This window comes from Pinus tabuliformis, chromosome 8 (assembly GCF_031772625.1).
Source record: "Pinus tabuliformis cultivar Carrire ecotype Pingquan chromosome 8, CPIR1, whole genome shotgun sequence".
Taxonomy (NCBI): domain Eukaryota; kingdom Viridiplantae; phylum Streptophyta; class Pinopsida; order Pinales; family Pinaceae; genus Pinus; species Pinus tabuliformis.
In genome coordinates this window covers 2,007,908,798-2,007,923,895 of record NC_142294.1, presented here as the reverse complement: position 1 = coordinate 2,007,923,895, position 15,098 = coordinate 2,007,908,798, and the positions used below count along the sequence as shown (strand labels likewise).

The 15,098-nt window shown below is 33.4% G+C and overlaps 1 protein-coding gene across 1 annotated transcript; it reads right to left on the bottom strand.

The window, feature by feature from the left end:
- Window positions 1-10,456: 10,456 nt before the first annotated feature.
- LOC149244481 (phosphoenolpyruvate carboxylase-like) lies at window positions 10,457-12,099 on the bottom strand. The gene is made up of 2 exons (XM_089368011.1): window positions 11,880-12,099; window positions 10,457-11,067 (listed from the first exon to the last, which is right to left on the bottom strand). The coding sequence occupies exons 1-2, from the start codon at window positions 12,046-12,048 to the stop codon at window positions 10,880-10,882; spliced, it is 357 nt and encodes a 118-aa protein (XP_089224137.1). The 5' UTR covers window positions 12,049-12,099; the 3' UTR covers window positions 10,457-10,879.
- Between the last annotated feature and the right edge of the window lie 2,999 nt (window positions 12,100-15,098).

Genomic DNA, 15,098 nt, shown 5'->3' with positions numbered 1-15,098 from the left:
TTCAGAGAAGAAGGATTTGTTTTTCTGAATGTGATGGAGTTTGTAGAAGCTTACAACAGAGGATAGTCAGAGGGACATTCTATATTTGATTGTGTTAATGAAGAAACAATTTCAGGTTAGTTAGAAGTGATAGCCTCTTCTATGTTGTAGCTAACATGCTTATGATTGCAGGGATCAATGGTGTATTATTGAGATTTATATGTGTCTGATATGTGTGATTGTAGAGAAGGATTTGTATATGCTTCCAGTCACATTATGAACTGAGTTGCATGAGAGAGGACTTCTGTGTTGATATGATTGACAATTGTTGGTTATTGTTGGATCCATTTGAGCATGTTGTCATTGATATATATCCTTGTGTAGCTCAGTGAGAGAGACATAGTTGCGTATGTTATTAAGAGTGCATATGTTGATGTATTGGGTTTGTTTTATTGAGATGATGTATTGAGCTTATGAAAGAGATAAAGTTTTTGTTTTGTACAGGGGTCAAGTTTCAAACATTTTGAAATGTGGCCCTAGTGATCAGCAGATCAAGATAACTTGGTGAAGAATGGATGGGTGTTCCTTGCCTATGGGTGTAGGTAGATTTAGTAGAGGAAGTAGCATTATCATAGTCCAATGGTTGTTAGGTGAGGCTTTTAGGGGATATGAATCTCTAGTGGATGGGTGCTCACATAGTCCATTTCATATGAGAAACTTCCTTGCTGTACATAGCTAGCTATGATGATGTAAATTGATTTTCTTGACTAATAAAATTAGAATTAGAGAAACAACAACATCAAATGGTGTTCATTTCCTCGGAGGGGGGTTTTCCACCAGAGATCCTTGTGTCCTTTGTGAATGTGATTGTTTTGATTATGTTATGGATTTCATATGATGATCGTGGTATTTACTGGTTAATCTACTAATGGCATGTTATGAGAATGTGTTTTAGTAAATTGAAAAGAAATAAAAAATTTAAGAAACATGGTCACTACTGATTCACCCCCCTCTTAGTACTGAGCACATTTCCAACAAAGAGGATCTTGAGCTTGGTTGGCTTACATGGGATCTATCCTCATTCGAATTAAAAATCAATCATGGAACCAAATCCATAATTTTAGGGAATTGGAGGGAAACAAACCCCCTCATCAAGGAGGCTACCCTTCATCACTTTTTGTATAAATAAGAGGGGCTAGTAGCCCACAGTGTATTTGAATAAGAGATTATAGTTTTGGAGCTAGGAGCAAGTCCTTTGTATTGAGAATTTTGACTATTGATGTATGAACACTATTTCGAGTTAATGAAATCCAACTTATTTTCAGTTTGAGTTGTCTTTATAGGATCCTGAGCTCGCTAGGGTTAGGGCCCAACCCTCAGTACTCAAGCCCTTTATATTTTTTTCTTTTCTTTATACATTCAATTTAGGTTAGTTTGTTGGTTATTACTTTATTTAAAAGCATTCTGGATAACAGAATTTGTAGTAGATTTATAGTGTTAATATTCATGAGGTTTCTTTGTTTTAGGAATGGCTAAAAATATTTATAACTATCCATATGCTGTTTTAGTGATTAGTTTCCATTCGTTGCCCCTCTGCATTTCCATTTCTAAGTTCTATTTAATAACTAGTTTGCACTCAGTTAAAGGTTTTTGTTAGACCACATTAGCACATGCATGCATTTATGGTGTACAATATTGTCACTTTTTTTAGCAACAAGTTTAAATTATTCAGGTGCCCAGAAGTCCACCGTCACAACTCTGCTTCGATTTTCTACAATTTGTCCACAATTACAGCCTTGCTACAAGAAGAGGATATATTTTCTTTTTTTCTATAGGATAAACTATATGACCCATATAAGGATTGGATAAGGCTCTTCCATCTCTCCTTTATCCATCCCAACCACCATCATTCACCTTCCCACCTTCCCCTTCATTAAACTTGCTCTCGACATTTTCTTGTAACACTTACAAGGCAATCCTGTAACACTACAAAAAAACCTCCAAATGCATTTTAATTTGCCCCATAACAATATTGACCACTCCTATGCACTAAATAATGATCATAAGACCATAAATAAAATTAACTAGATTCAGATACTTGGTAGGAACCTTCCTTTGGTTAATAAAGTAGATAGATAGTCATTTCCATGAATCATGTAATAAACGAGTAGCAATTTTTTGTTTATTTTTAGAACATATTAACGAGACTCTTTTGAGTTGAATACATTTGGACTAAGTCCTAAAAACATTATTCTTAATAACAAAATACACCCCATAGAATTTTCATTTGATCAAGTTAGGCATTTGGTAGGTTAACTAGCTCACTGATTCTCGAATTTCTAGTTTCTAGAGTAGTAATTTTCTGCTAATTTTTAGCATACGTTAGAAAGGGTATTTTTTGGGTCCCTATAATACTAGTGATTACCCCATTAGTATTGTAGTTGCATCCCTTATTAATATTGTTGTGCCCCTATTATCCCCATATTGTTATTACTGTGCCCCATAGAATCCCTCTATTGTTATTTTTGTGGCTTTATATTATTATTGTTAGGTCGACTCGGTTATATTGTGACTCCTTCAACTCCTATATATAGAAAGGAGGTTTTGGCATTTGAATCATCCAAGAATTGTTCATTTATGTAATGTAAAGGAGGTTGCCCCCTCGAAGAGGCTGAATTATAAGGCGTTGATCTATCTTTTCTATCTTTTCTTGAGCTGGTTTCATAACATTTGGTATCACAGCTTTGGATTCTAGGGTTTCGCTGCTCCAAATAGGTCATTGTGACATTTTCGCTATAACTTTTTTTTCTGTGACATTTCAGAAGCTAAAAAAAAAACCCATTTGAGATGAAATCACGCTGAATCTCGGATCTCAATTTCAGAGCTTTTCATGCTACATTTGCATAGATATGATCTGAGGAAGTTGGTCTTCTTGCAGACTCCTGAATTTCATTCCAAACAGGTGACCTGGGGAAAATCGTCATAACTATATCTTTGAGCATTTGATTGAAATTTCTTAAGAAGGTATAGAAAGAGGATATAATTTGGCTTCTTGTATATATTTTTCATAGCCAAAGGTCGAAACAATGACCCGTGGCACGTCGTACAAGTTCGCTCTACTGAACTAGTCTATAATTAGGTCACTGTAGGAGATTTTGCATAACTCTTCCTTGGAGAATCCAATTTGGATCAGATTAGTGGCATTGGAAAGAGGGCATAGAGGGCTAGTGTAGGTCACAATTTCAGAACTGGATGATATGAAAGTACAGAGATACATCAGAGGCAATATCGAGCTCCTACAAAGTGAAAAAGGGTGTGTAGATTCTTTTAAATTTTTGCTTAAGATTGGTTTGAAAATTTATTTTGAAGGAATTCAAAGGGCATAGTAGAGCATTATTATCAGTAACAGATGCCCCGAGGAAAGAAAATGCAAACACCTAGTAAGCAACCTGAAAGCCCTAGCATGACTCATGAAGAAGAGGCAGAAATGCTACATGATATATCAAAATTACAAGAACATGTGCAACAAATGTCATGCTCACAAAAGCTAACATAAGCTAAGATAAATGGCGTGGAATCTACGATAAATGGAATGGAAGCTAAGATGGATGATTTGAAGATAGATTTGAAGACAGATTTGAAGAGAGACATGGCAGATTTGAAGACAGATTTGACAAATTTTCTACAAGAAATACTTACTAATGGTGAAAAGGTTGTAAAGGAAACTCATGATGCGAACAAAAAAAATGCTAATCATGATTTCATAGACTCCAATGTGGGATCAAAGACCCACCATATTCCAAAAATTGATATGAGGAAGTTTGATGGCAAGGATCCTGCAACATGGATATTACATATGGAGCAATTTTTCGATCTGAATAATGTGCAAAACACACAAAAGGTACAGATTGCAACTTTATATTTGGAACCAAATCAGTTTGTATGGTATCAATGGCTTTACTCTCGCAAACAAATTATCACTTGGGCAATTTTTACGGAAGAATTGATAGCACATTATGAGGATACAAAAAGCAACACTTTTTTTAGCCAATTGATAAGTCTCAAACAAAAGGGTTCAATAATGGAGCACATTGAGGAGTTCCAAAAATTGAACATAAGGGTAAAAAATATTCCAGAGGAGCATAGGATTGATGTGTTCATAGGGTCTTTAAAGGATAATATCCAACATGATGTTCGCCTTTGGGAACCTAATTCATTAGAGAAGACATTCAGGTTACCAAGAAAAATTGAAAGCAAAATTATGGCAACCAGGAAGCATACCACTCACAACTATAAAGATGGAAGTGTTGTTTCCCCTAGTCTTCCACAACCTATAAGTTTGACACCGCAACAGTTGGAAGAAAAAAGAGCAAAAGGGCTTTGTTACAGTTGTGATAGAAAATACACTAAAGGTCATAAGTGTGCTGAGAAGAAATTATTCTACATAGATTGTGAAGAGGAAGAAGAAAAGGAGAAAGAAAGGTCAAAAGAAGAGGATATACTCCAAGAACAAAGCCTAGATAAAGAAGAAATGAATCCAACCATATCTTGTAATGCATTGGCTGGAATTACCACTCCTCAAACCATCAAGATAGAATGAAAAATCAAGAAGAAAAAGGTAATAGTGTTAATTGATTCAGGAAGTACCCACAATTTTATTGATTGTAAGGTAGCAAAAGAATTGAATTGCTTCTTATATCCAGCACCAGAGTGTCAAGTGATGGTTGCAAATGGAGGAACAATAAGTTGCTGTGGAAAGTGCCATAATATCAAGCTATCGATGGGAGAATATGTATTGACTAGCCCAATGCTTTCCATTCCAATGGGAGGTGTTGATGTTGTACTAGTTGTCCAATGGCTACAATCCTTGGGTACAATAGCTTTTAATTTTCAAGAACTTTTCATGAAATTTTCTGTGGAAGGAAAGGAAGTTGAATTAAGGGTTATTGCAGGGAAACTAGGAAAGATAATCATCTCTAACGGTATGACAAAGCTTCTAAAAAGGGAACAAAGGGGTGTAATTGCACAATTATGTTCGCTAGATGTTTCCACATTGGAATCATCTATTTCTCCAGATCTCCAAAAAGTCTTGAATAATCATTCCAAGGTATTTGAGACACCCAAAGGTCTCCCACCTATTCATGATCATGATCATGCTATTCATCTGATTCCAGGAAGTGTTCCTCCAAACATGAGGCCGTACAGATATCCCTATGCCCAAAAGAGTGAAATTGAACGTATGGTTGCAGAAATGCTAGAGGCTGGTATAATTCAACCGAGTCAAAGTCCTTTCTCTGCTCTAGTAGTATTAGTGCACAAGAAGGATGGATCATGGTGCATGTGTTCGGATTATAGGGAGCTCAACAAGCTCACTACTAAAGATAAGTTTCCCATTCCTGTCATTGATGAATTACTGGATGAATTGCATGGATCAATTTACTTCACCAAGTTGGATCTTCATTCAGGATATCATCAAATCAGAATGAAGATTGAAGACATTCCAAAAACAGCATTTAGAACCCATGTGGGTCATTATGAATTTTTGGCCATGCCTTTTGGCCTTACCAATGCACCTTCAACATTTCAAGGTTTGATGAATTCCATTTTCAAACCATTCCTTAGAAAATTTGTGCTAGTATTTTTTGATGATATACTAATCTACAACAAGTCCTCGAAGGATCATGTTGAACATGTTGACAGGGTGCTACAACTATTGGAGGAGAAACAATTATATGCAAAAAGATCCAAATGTTTCTTTGGAGTACAAGAGGTGGAATATCTAGGTCATATTGTATCTCATGAAGGAGTTAAGGTAGACCATAGAAAAATTAAAGCCATTAAGGAATGGAAAATCGCCACATCCATTAAGCATCTACGAGGATTTCTCGGGTTGACAGGGTATTATCGCAAGTTTGTTAAGAATTATGGGAGAATAGCAGAACCTCTAACAACATTATTGAAGAAAGATGCATTTTCATGTACTCCATAAGCAACAAAGGCCTTCGAACATCTTAAAGAAGCAATGTGCCAAGCACCGGTCTTAGCTACACCAGACTTCACAAAAACCTTTATTGTGGAATGTGATGCTTCAGGAAATGGAATTGGTGTTGTTTTAATGCAAGATGAAAGACCCATTGCTTTTCAAAGCCATCCAATCAAGGGAAAGTTTTTACATAAAGCTATTTATGAGAAGGAAATGTTGGTACTCAGTTAGCTCATAGCTCATCTTATCATCCTTAATCTGATGGGAAAACTGAGATGGTAAACAAATGTTTGGATGGCTATCTTCGTTTCTTTGTATCTGATAAACAAACACAATGGGTCAAATGGTTGCCTCTGGCTGAATGGTGGTATAACACTTCCTTCCATACAGCAACAAAAATGACCCCATTTATGGCACTTTATGGATATCAGCCACCATCCATCACATCATATTTAAGAGAAAATTCTAAGGTTCAAGCAGTGGAACATCACATCGAACATCAACAACAAGTCCTCCAACTCTTAAAGGATAACCTCATGTTGGCACAGAATAGAATGAAACAACAAGCAGATCAACATCGCAGCGAAAGAATTTTTGATGTAGGTGATTGGGTATTCCTACAGCTACAACCATATAAGCAAATGTCCCTCAAGCAAGCTAAGAAGGATAATAAATTATCACCAAAGTATTATGGTCCATACAAGGTGTTGCAAAAGATTGGTACTATGGCATACAAATTAGAGCTTCCTGCAGCTTCTCGATTGCACCTAGTTTTCCATGTTTCATGTTTAAAGAAGGTTATAGGCGACAAGCTCCCAGTTCAAACAATACTGCCAGAACTTGACGAGGAAGGAAAAATTATATTGGAACCGGAAGCAGTCACAGAAACAAGAACTCGACAGCTACGAAATCGATCAATTTTGGAGTATCTTATCAAGTGGAAGAACTTATCCGCTGAAGATTCCACATGGGAGGATTGAGAATTTTATACAGAAGCATCCAGAACTACTCAAGCATTGAGGAAAACACTTTTTTGAAGGAGAGGGGCATGTTGGGTCCCTATAATACTAGTGATTACCCCATTAATATTGTAGTTGCATCCCTCATTAATATTGTTGTGCCCCTATTATCCCCATATTGTTATTACTGTGCCCCATAGAATCCCTCTATTGTTATTTTTGTGGCTTTTTATTATTATTGTTAAGTCGCCTCGGTTATATTGTGACTCCTTAGACTCCTATATATAGAAAGGAGGTTTTGTCATTTGAATCATACAAGAATTGTTCATTTATGTAATGTAAAGGAGGTTGCCCCCTCGAAGAGGCTGAATTCTAAGGCGTTGATTTATATTTTCTATCTTTTCTTGAGTTGGTTTCATAACAGTATTTTTGAGTGATTCCACTGGAATTGGAGTCATAGGACATCCTAATTAATAAAAAAAAGTTAACCCCATCTAATTTTCATTTGATTTTCTTGGGAATTTGGCAAGGTAACTCGAGAAACAACAATCTTGTAGCAATTGTGTAACAATCGTGCAACAATTTGTTTTCAAGATATTCCTTTCCCACATTCACTCAAAATTCATGGTAGAAGTAGATTTATATCCTTTGAATGCTCTAAGATCGCTTTGTTTGATTTAAGGCTTGGTTACGTTGCCATTTAGCTCTTATATTTCTTGCTTCTTTAATGTTGATTTCTACAATTAGTCTATATTTACTTTCTAGTAAAAGTAGAAATATTTTCTTATTGTTATTTACCTTTTGCGGATTAGGTAAATACAACTTACCTAGATCTTTTCTCATTTGAAGTGTTTTCATTGCTTTCTTTCACTTTCATCGAAGAGAGTCACATGAGGAAGAGGAAGGTGTTTGCTACACATACAGTGTTGGCCCTATTTAAGTTTGTACAAACCTCGGGTTGATAATTTATGTTGGTAGCCTTGGGAGTTACACCACTCTTCTTACAATACTGGGGTTCATCGAAGCATGGGTGATAATAATGAAGTGAGGTGATACTAGTCATGGTGAAGATTCAAGTTGATGAATACTCAATTCAATGAATTTTATGCATTTACCAAACCCTTGGGTGAAATGAAGCTTTCTTGATGTAGAGGCTAGTTGAACATTTAAACTAGCCAAGAATAATTATCAAGAGGTAGCTTCTAAGGGAGTGTCCTAACTAGAAAGAATAAAACAAGAATACTAAAATGGTAAGCTTATCAAATTTTATTATTGTTCATTCATAAGTTTAAATAAGAATTTTATTTAGCATTAAAATTTTCAACTCATAAATTTTATGACCTAGCTCTTATAATTGTTTTCTCTTTATAATTTGAGACTTCTAGAGAGAAGGATAAGGACACAAAAACAATTTTCTCTGAAAAACATTAGACTCACACATAAATACATTTTCTTGTTGCGAGCTTGTCTAATTTTGTGTTTTTTTCCTTACAATATAAGTCTTCTCTTAAGAGAGGAAAACTATACTTGAGTGGTTGGATAACAATCTCTTCTCTCATTCCTTTGACTTTAATTGGAAGAAAAACATATTTTGGCCTCTTGTGATAATGCTCAAAAACTAAAATAGTACCCTTTCCCATAACATGTTTCCCCTTTTACTAAATCATATCTATCTTAATTTTTTTACTAATAATATTAAATTTGGTACTCTAAACTATATGTAGATAATATCCTAAACATTAAGATATTTATCCTTATAATATCTTCTCATATGTGAAGTTTTTTAACTAGCTCTTCTTATCCTATATTATTGTTACTTTCTTGTATTATTACTCCACATTAATAAAATCTAACACTTTTTTTAAAACTTTATTTTAAACAACTTTGAAATCTCTAAATCAATATCTTCTCCAAAAGTATGAAAAATTAATAGGGAACCATGATGTATTCTCTTTTTCCTTTCTTATTGAACCAATCACAACTAAAAAAATATAAAGATAAGATTAAAAAAAATTACAAAATAAAATAAAATATTTAAATACTACTTAACATAAAGGTGAAAATGCTATCATTATAAATATTAAAGGTTTTTTGTTATTAAGTATTATAATTAAAGTATTTTTTAATTGAAATCTCAATTTTTTTTTTTTTAATTCCTCTTCAAATTAAAGTGAATCGAAACAAGTAAACAAGTTATATCCTTTTTTATATCATATATATTGATCTATGTTTGCAAATAATGTTAAATTTATATGTTTTTTTTTAATTCTTAACTTAAATTAATCTTATTTATCAATTTATTTAGCACATATTAAATATGTATTTTTTATATAGTGAAAAATTTATTATAGTTTAGATGTGAGTGATGACAACATCAGCTTTATGAGAAGGGAAGATTTTCATTCACTCATGTCTCTAGGTCTTGGATCGTTAACCAATTTCTTTATATGAATGGAAGACTAGCTCTTAGTCAAACAAATGTAGTTTTTGAACATACTCCATACCTTGACATCAAACATGTATTAAAAATATTTTTTCAACTTTTATTTAATTTTCAAGTTATAAATATTTAAAAAAATATTCAACATCCTATTTATTATTATTTGTTTATATATTTTTAAATAAATAAAACTAAATATTGATCTAAAATAATTAAAAACCACATGAATAATATATTTATATAAAATAGCTCATCATTGTGTTACAAAGTATTAGGTAAAATATAAAATCAGGAATTCAAATTCCTTATTAGTCAAACTATATATATATATATATATATACACACTTTGTTAGGATAATTTGTCTTTATTCTTAATTTAACACATGAATGTCTTGTTTTAATAGGATGTCTTGTCTTTTAATTTTTAATTTAATATATACCTTTAGAATGAGATTTTTTTCCATGGTGAATTGGTGTTTATTTTGTGATAGAGTTTTTAATATTTTATTTTAATTATCAATAATTATTTAGTGAATGGTAAAGGTTTGGTTTCTATTAAATATTTTAAAATATATTTTTAAGATTATTCAAAATTAATTATTGAAATTTATCTTACATATAGTTAAGTCTTTATTTTTTTTAAATTAAATTAATTAATTTTAAAAAATGTCATATTAACATGAATTAGGTTCTTCTTGACCATATGACATTAATAAAGTGTGATAATAGCTTATGATATTGGAGAAAAACCTATTTCAAATTTCAAATTTTCCATTATAACATAAAAATGAATATTTATAATTAATAATCTTGTTACATAATTTTTTAATATATATATATATATATATTATTTATTTTAAATAATAATAATAAGTTCATTTCTATGATCTTGGATAGATGGTGATAAGATGCTATGTTAAGGCATTCCTTGATGTGAAGTCAATGCTTCAATTTCTCACTCCACTAAATTTTAGGTTATGTATTAGACATGATGAAAACATAGTTCTACCAAGCTTACAAAAAAAAATTGATAAATTTATAACCCTAACAATATAAAATATATTATAATTGAAATGTTTTCATACGTTCACAGAGTCATCAAACTATTAATCTACTATCAGCCCTCAGATTTAAACAAGTCTGGCTGCTCTAGTAGCAATCATGAATAAAGTATTGGTATGCTGCCAAGCTATGTAAAAACAACCACTGATTTTAGCATCATCAAAACAAATTATATTCACGCTAAGCTTTATGATCTGACAGCGAGGAACCAAGCTCTATGATCCAACGGCTACCAAAATTATCACCCAGTAGATTTGACCAAAGACTCCCGTCGACACAACAGACCGGTACTCGTAGATTTAATTGAGCAAATCAAGCCATTCAGGTTTTGGAGGATGCATTCAGACTGACAGCTATGGCAAACCGTTGAAGGGTTCTGAAAGAGAAGTGTTCATTCCCACACTTCACCGCGATCATTGAACGTGGTCAACATAAAGCTAAATTCTTTAGCAACCTTTATAAACTGGTCTTTAGCAGACCACCCACCACCATTACCTCTTGCTTTCCATCAATTCTGTTTCCATACCATTTCATGGAAAACAACGTAGCCAATGCAGCCTGTACATCTCCACGCTTTCCAAATAATGAGGGTTTTCTGGCAAGGCATTCTCCTTTTAATTTCTCGACGACCAAAGCATCGGATGCTGCAGTTGCCATTAATGAAATGTTGTCAATGGCATGAAATGTTTCTACAATACTAAATCTGGGATATCATCTGTAACTATTTCAAAAGAAAAGCAAGAAAAATAAAGAAATGCAGAACAGCTGAGAGCAATCAGTGAAATGTAACAGGTAATAAAGCCTATAATCAAGGTAATCTCCTTCTAATTTCTCGACGACCAAAGCATCGGATGCTGCAGTTGCCATTAATGAAATGTTGTCAATGGCATGAAATGTGTCTAGAGTACTAAATCCGGAATATCATCTGTAACTATTTCAAAAGAAAAGCAAGAAAAATAAAGAAATGCAGAACAGCTGAGAGCAATCAGTGAAATGTAACAGGAAATAAAGTCTATAACTAATTGTTACAGATTATTATAATGGATGGTTTTTTTTTACAGATTATTATAATGGAATGGTTTTTATATGGTGGAAAAATTTATTATAATTCAGTTGTAAAACCACCAGTGAGGATAGTTATTACTGGTGGTCATCAGCAAAAATAGACCAACTCAACACTGTCATTCAAGTAAAACCAAGAGACCCAAGCGGCCCAGGAGGGCAGCAAGGGGTCAGATGTTCACTCCTGACAAATACCTCTGCATCTTAAACAGTTAACCTATTTCCTTAAATCAAAAGAGCTCTTAGCCCAACCTAAACAGTTTTAATGAATACTCCAGACACAATTATAATGAAAATATTAGAAAAACATCTGTTTATATGTATATATATATATATATTGCATAATGTTAATAAAACATAGGTTAATATATATTGCAGACGGAACGCTGAGTACCTTTTGTAACGTTCACGACTGAGTGTGCCCCTTGCAGCTTTTTACTCCATTCATCCGTTATGTCCCATTCTCCACCTGGGTTCGGATGCTCCTCCTTCATATCGATGTTGCCCGTTGCCTGCAATAAGTTGACCTCATTTCTTCTTTCTTGCCTTTGATCCAGAAACATCTTAACTGTCGACAAGAGTATTTGTATCTCCGGGATCTTCGCCACACCCCTGAGGACTAATTCCCCCATTTTCAAAATTTTGCCAAAGAATTCCAAATCCAACTCAAGTTTTGAGATATGATTAATCATTATACTTGAACATGGTCAGAGCATCTACACTGGATACGAAAAATCCTTCTTTGACCTTCACGTACAAGCAGTACTCACCATAGCTCAATTCTGCTGAGTGTATGATACCATTATTGATTTGAAATCCATATGATTCTATGCAAGGCTTTGCTCTCTGTACCACATCAACATATTTGCAATCATCCAAATTTTTGAATTTAACAAATGTAGTTACGGGGAAAACACTTCTTTCTTTTTCTTTTGTGGTGTAATAAGCATAGCCATACCTCCTATCACAAGCTGCCCATCTCTTGCTAAACCAACTGAAGAAAATATAAAGAAGCTTGCACTTTCTGAATATCCACAACTTCACTGCTTTGGTTAAATAAGACATGAAATGCTCGTACACTTTCAACAAAGGGGTCCTTACGAAATCTACAATAATCAGAATGAGCGTGCAGAGAGCTGATGGATTAGACAATCCCTTGGCATGTAATAGCAGGGGTATCGTCGCTAGGAAGGCAGAAAGCCACACATTCCATGAAATGTTATATTGCTTTCCGAATATGCAGGGTGCATACAACTCATTTATGTGGTACTCCTTGGAAAGCATAGTTTCAAACATTTCCTCTTTGCTGATGACTGTCCCCATAACCAATTCGTTGGCAACGAGCTCCACTTCCTTTAACAGAATCATACCATCATGAATATCATACATCGCCCACTCGAAAAGTATGTTTTGATGGCATAAGTAAAAACTTCCATTGAATTCAACGGTATACCAAGCATAGTTATAGTCAATCAACTTAATAGTGTGCCTTGAAGTCTTGACTTGATGGTATATATGATTTCCCAAGACTATATTTCTTAGATATGTGTATAACATCGGGTTTCTCGTTTCCATCTTCCAGTTTAGTGTAAGGAACACCATAGGCGTCTTCCTCAATGTGTGTGTTCCTTCTGAACAAAAACTTCAGCTGGCCCTTTATTGCCATTTGGCAGAGATAATAGACAGAATTTACAAAGGTGGTGTCCCTGACAATCTGCCAGATCGCATACAGCCATTGTATGAGGATGAAAAGTTGCCCCTTCAAGAAATCACTGAAGCTCATTTTCTTTCACCTGTCTCTAAATTCCCTTGATTAATTCCGGCTTTCCCCAGCCAAAATGTTATACAATATTACAGCTCAACTATCGAGAACTATACCCACATTCAATAAGATGCTCTGAGATACAAGGAAGAATTCCTCACCATATATTTTGGCTGGTTTGTCGCCTCTGTTTTCAACTTAAATAAACCCTTCTTTGGTATTATGTATCTGAGAATTGGGTTTTCCTAGCTCTTAACCTCCCCCCTGAAATTTAACTTGTAAAAGCGATGCAAAAATCAATTCCGTACAACGAACAAAATTATTACTTGCTACTAAATTATTGCCATGAAGTTAATAAAACTTATACCCATGAAACCTTTGCATGAAGAAAATCAAAAGCTATTCTGTGTGACGAACGGAATTCTTTCTTGCTACTGAATTATTGGCATAAACTTTAAAAGACTTATACCAGTGAATCCTTTGCATGGGCATAAATTTTGAATAACTTATACCAATGAATCTTTAACATGTAATAATTAAAAATTAAAGGTTAATAGTAATATAAATTTGAATTAAATGATAGGGAAATCTGATATATCAAAATTACAGCTACAGTAGATTTAATGGTTAAGAGTAGAATTAATGGTTAAAGATATGTTTTTTTTAAAGGTCACAGGTTTAAAAGTAAAAATAGATAAAGTAGGTATGTTTTTCTAGTCTTAAAAAAGTAAAGTATGTATGCTTTTCTAGATTTAACAGTTAAATCACTATAGATTAACTTCATTATTATCACTCCACTTAACATTTTTTTATAATTACATTAAAATTTTGGAAACAATCTTCCACATATTAGTAATATAAAATTTCTAATATTTTCCTTAAACAATTGCCTTGGAATAATAAATTTAAATATTAAAAATACATACTTTGAGTATTATTTAATTTTCATAAAATTAAATTTATTTATATATAAAAAACACGTTTTAAATTAAAAAAGAATTATAAACTTTGTAATCTCTTCAAATTAAAAAACATTATTCACTTCAAACCTTCCCGTGACCATCAAAAGTGAATGTTGAAGCAATGGATGCAAAGTGATAACATCAATTCTCTGTACGCCCCACGGACAAGGCTTCATTAGTACGGTTGTGTAGAGAAAGAAAAGGAAAACGTTGCGAGTGAGTGAGGACCTTTTTCTAATGGGGTGCTAGGCCACAAATTTCCCGGAAAAATAAAGTAGATATGAACATTGCCACTTATTGGGCCGACCTTTTTCTTTTTCTTGTCTTTTGTCCGGAATACCAAAACAGTATGGGCCGAGAGTTTTTATTTTGTTTTCGTTTATTTTTTTTTGTGTTTTGTTTGAGAATATAAAATTGACAATTGAAAAAAATATATTTTAATGGTTGATAAAAACAAATTTTAAATGATAATTGAAAAGGAAATAAATTTTAGAATGATAATTTAATAGGAAATACAAATCTTAACTACTAAGTAAATGGAAATTTGAGCTATTAATTAAATGGAAACCTGAGCATTGACCAAGCAAATGTAAAGCCCATCATGTCAACTACCAAACACTATCATGTAAACACTAGACAATCCAAGCTCAGCTAATGCCAACTAGGACTCTCAACCCAAAATAAAATCTCTATTCTAGTTCCTACACTAGGTTCAATCTTAAGTCCACTTTGTGTGCAACCTAAGGAATAAAATCATAGCGTGAATCAGATTCTAGTTCTTATCAACACACTCAAACGTGTTAACTTATGTGAGCATCATTTGTGTGCATAAAAAAAACAACAACCTCACTCTATCCTAAAGTTCTCTCAAAATTGTAATCACACTTCA

What these genes read in the sequence shown, in the direction of transcription:
- LOC149244481 (XM_089368011.1), bottom strand. Translation starts at nt 12,048, where the DNA reads ATGTTTCTGGATCAAAGGCAAGAAAGAAGAAATGAGGTCAACTTATTG. An exon ending in AGTCGTGAACGTTACAAAAG is followed by an intron (nt 11,068 to 11,879) that starts GTACTCAGCGTT and finishes TGGCAACTGCAG; the next exon opens with CATCCGATGCTTTGGTCGTC.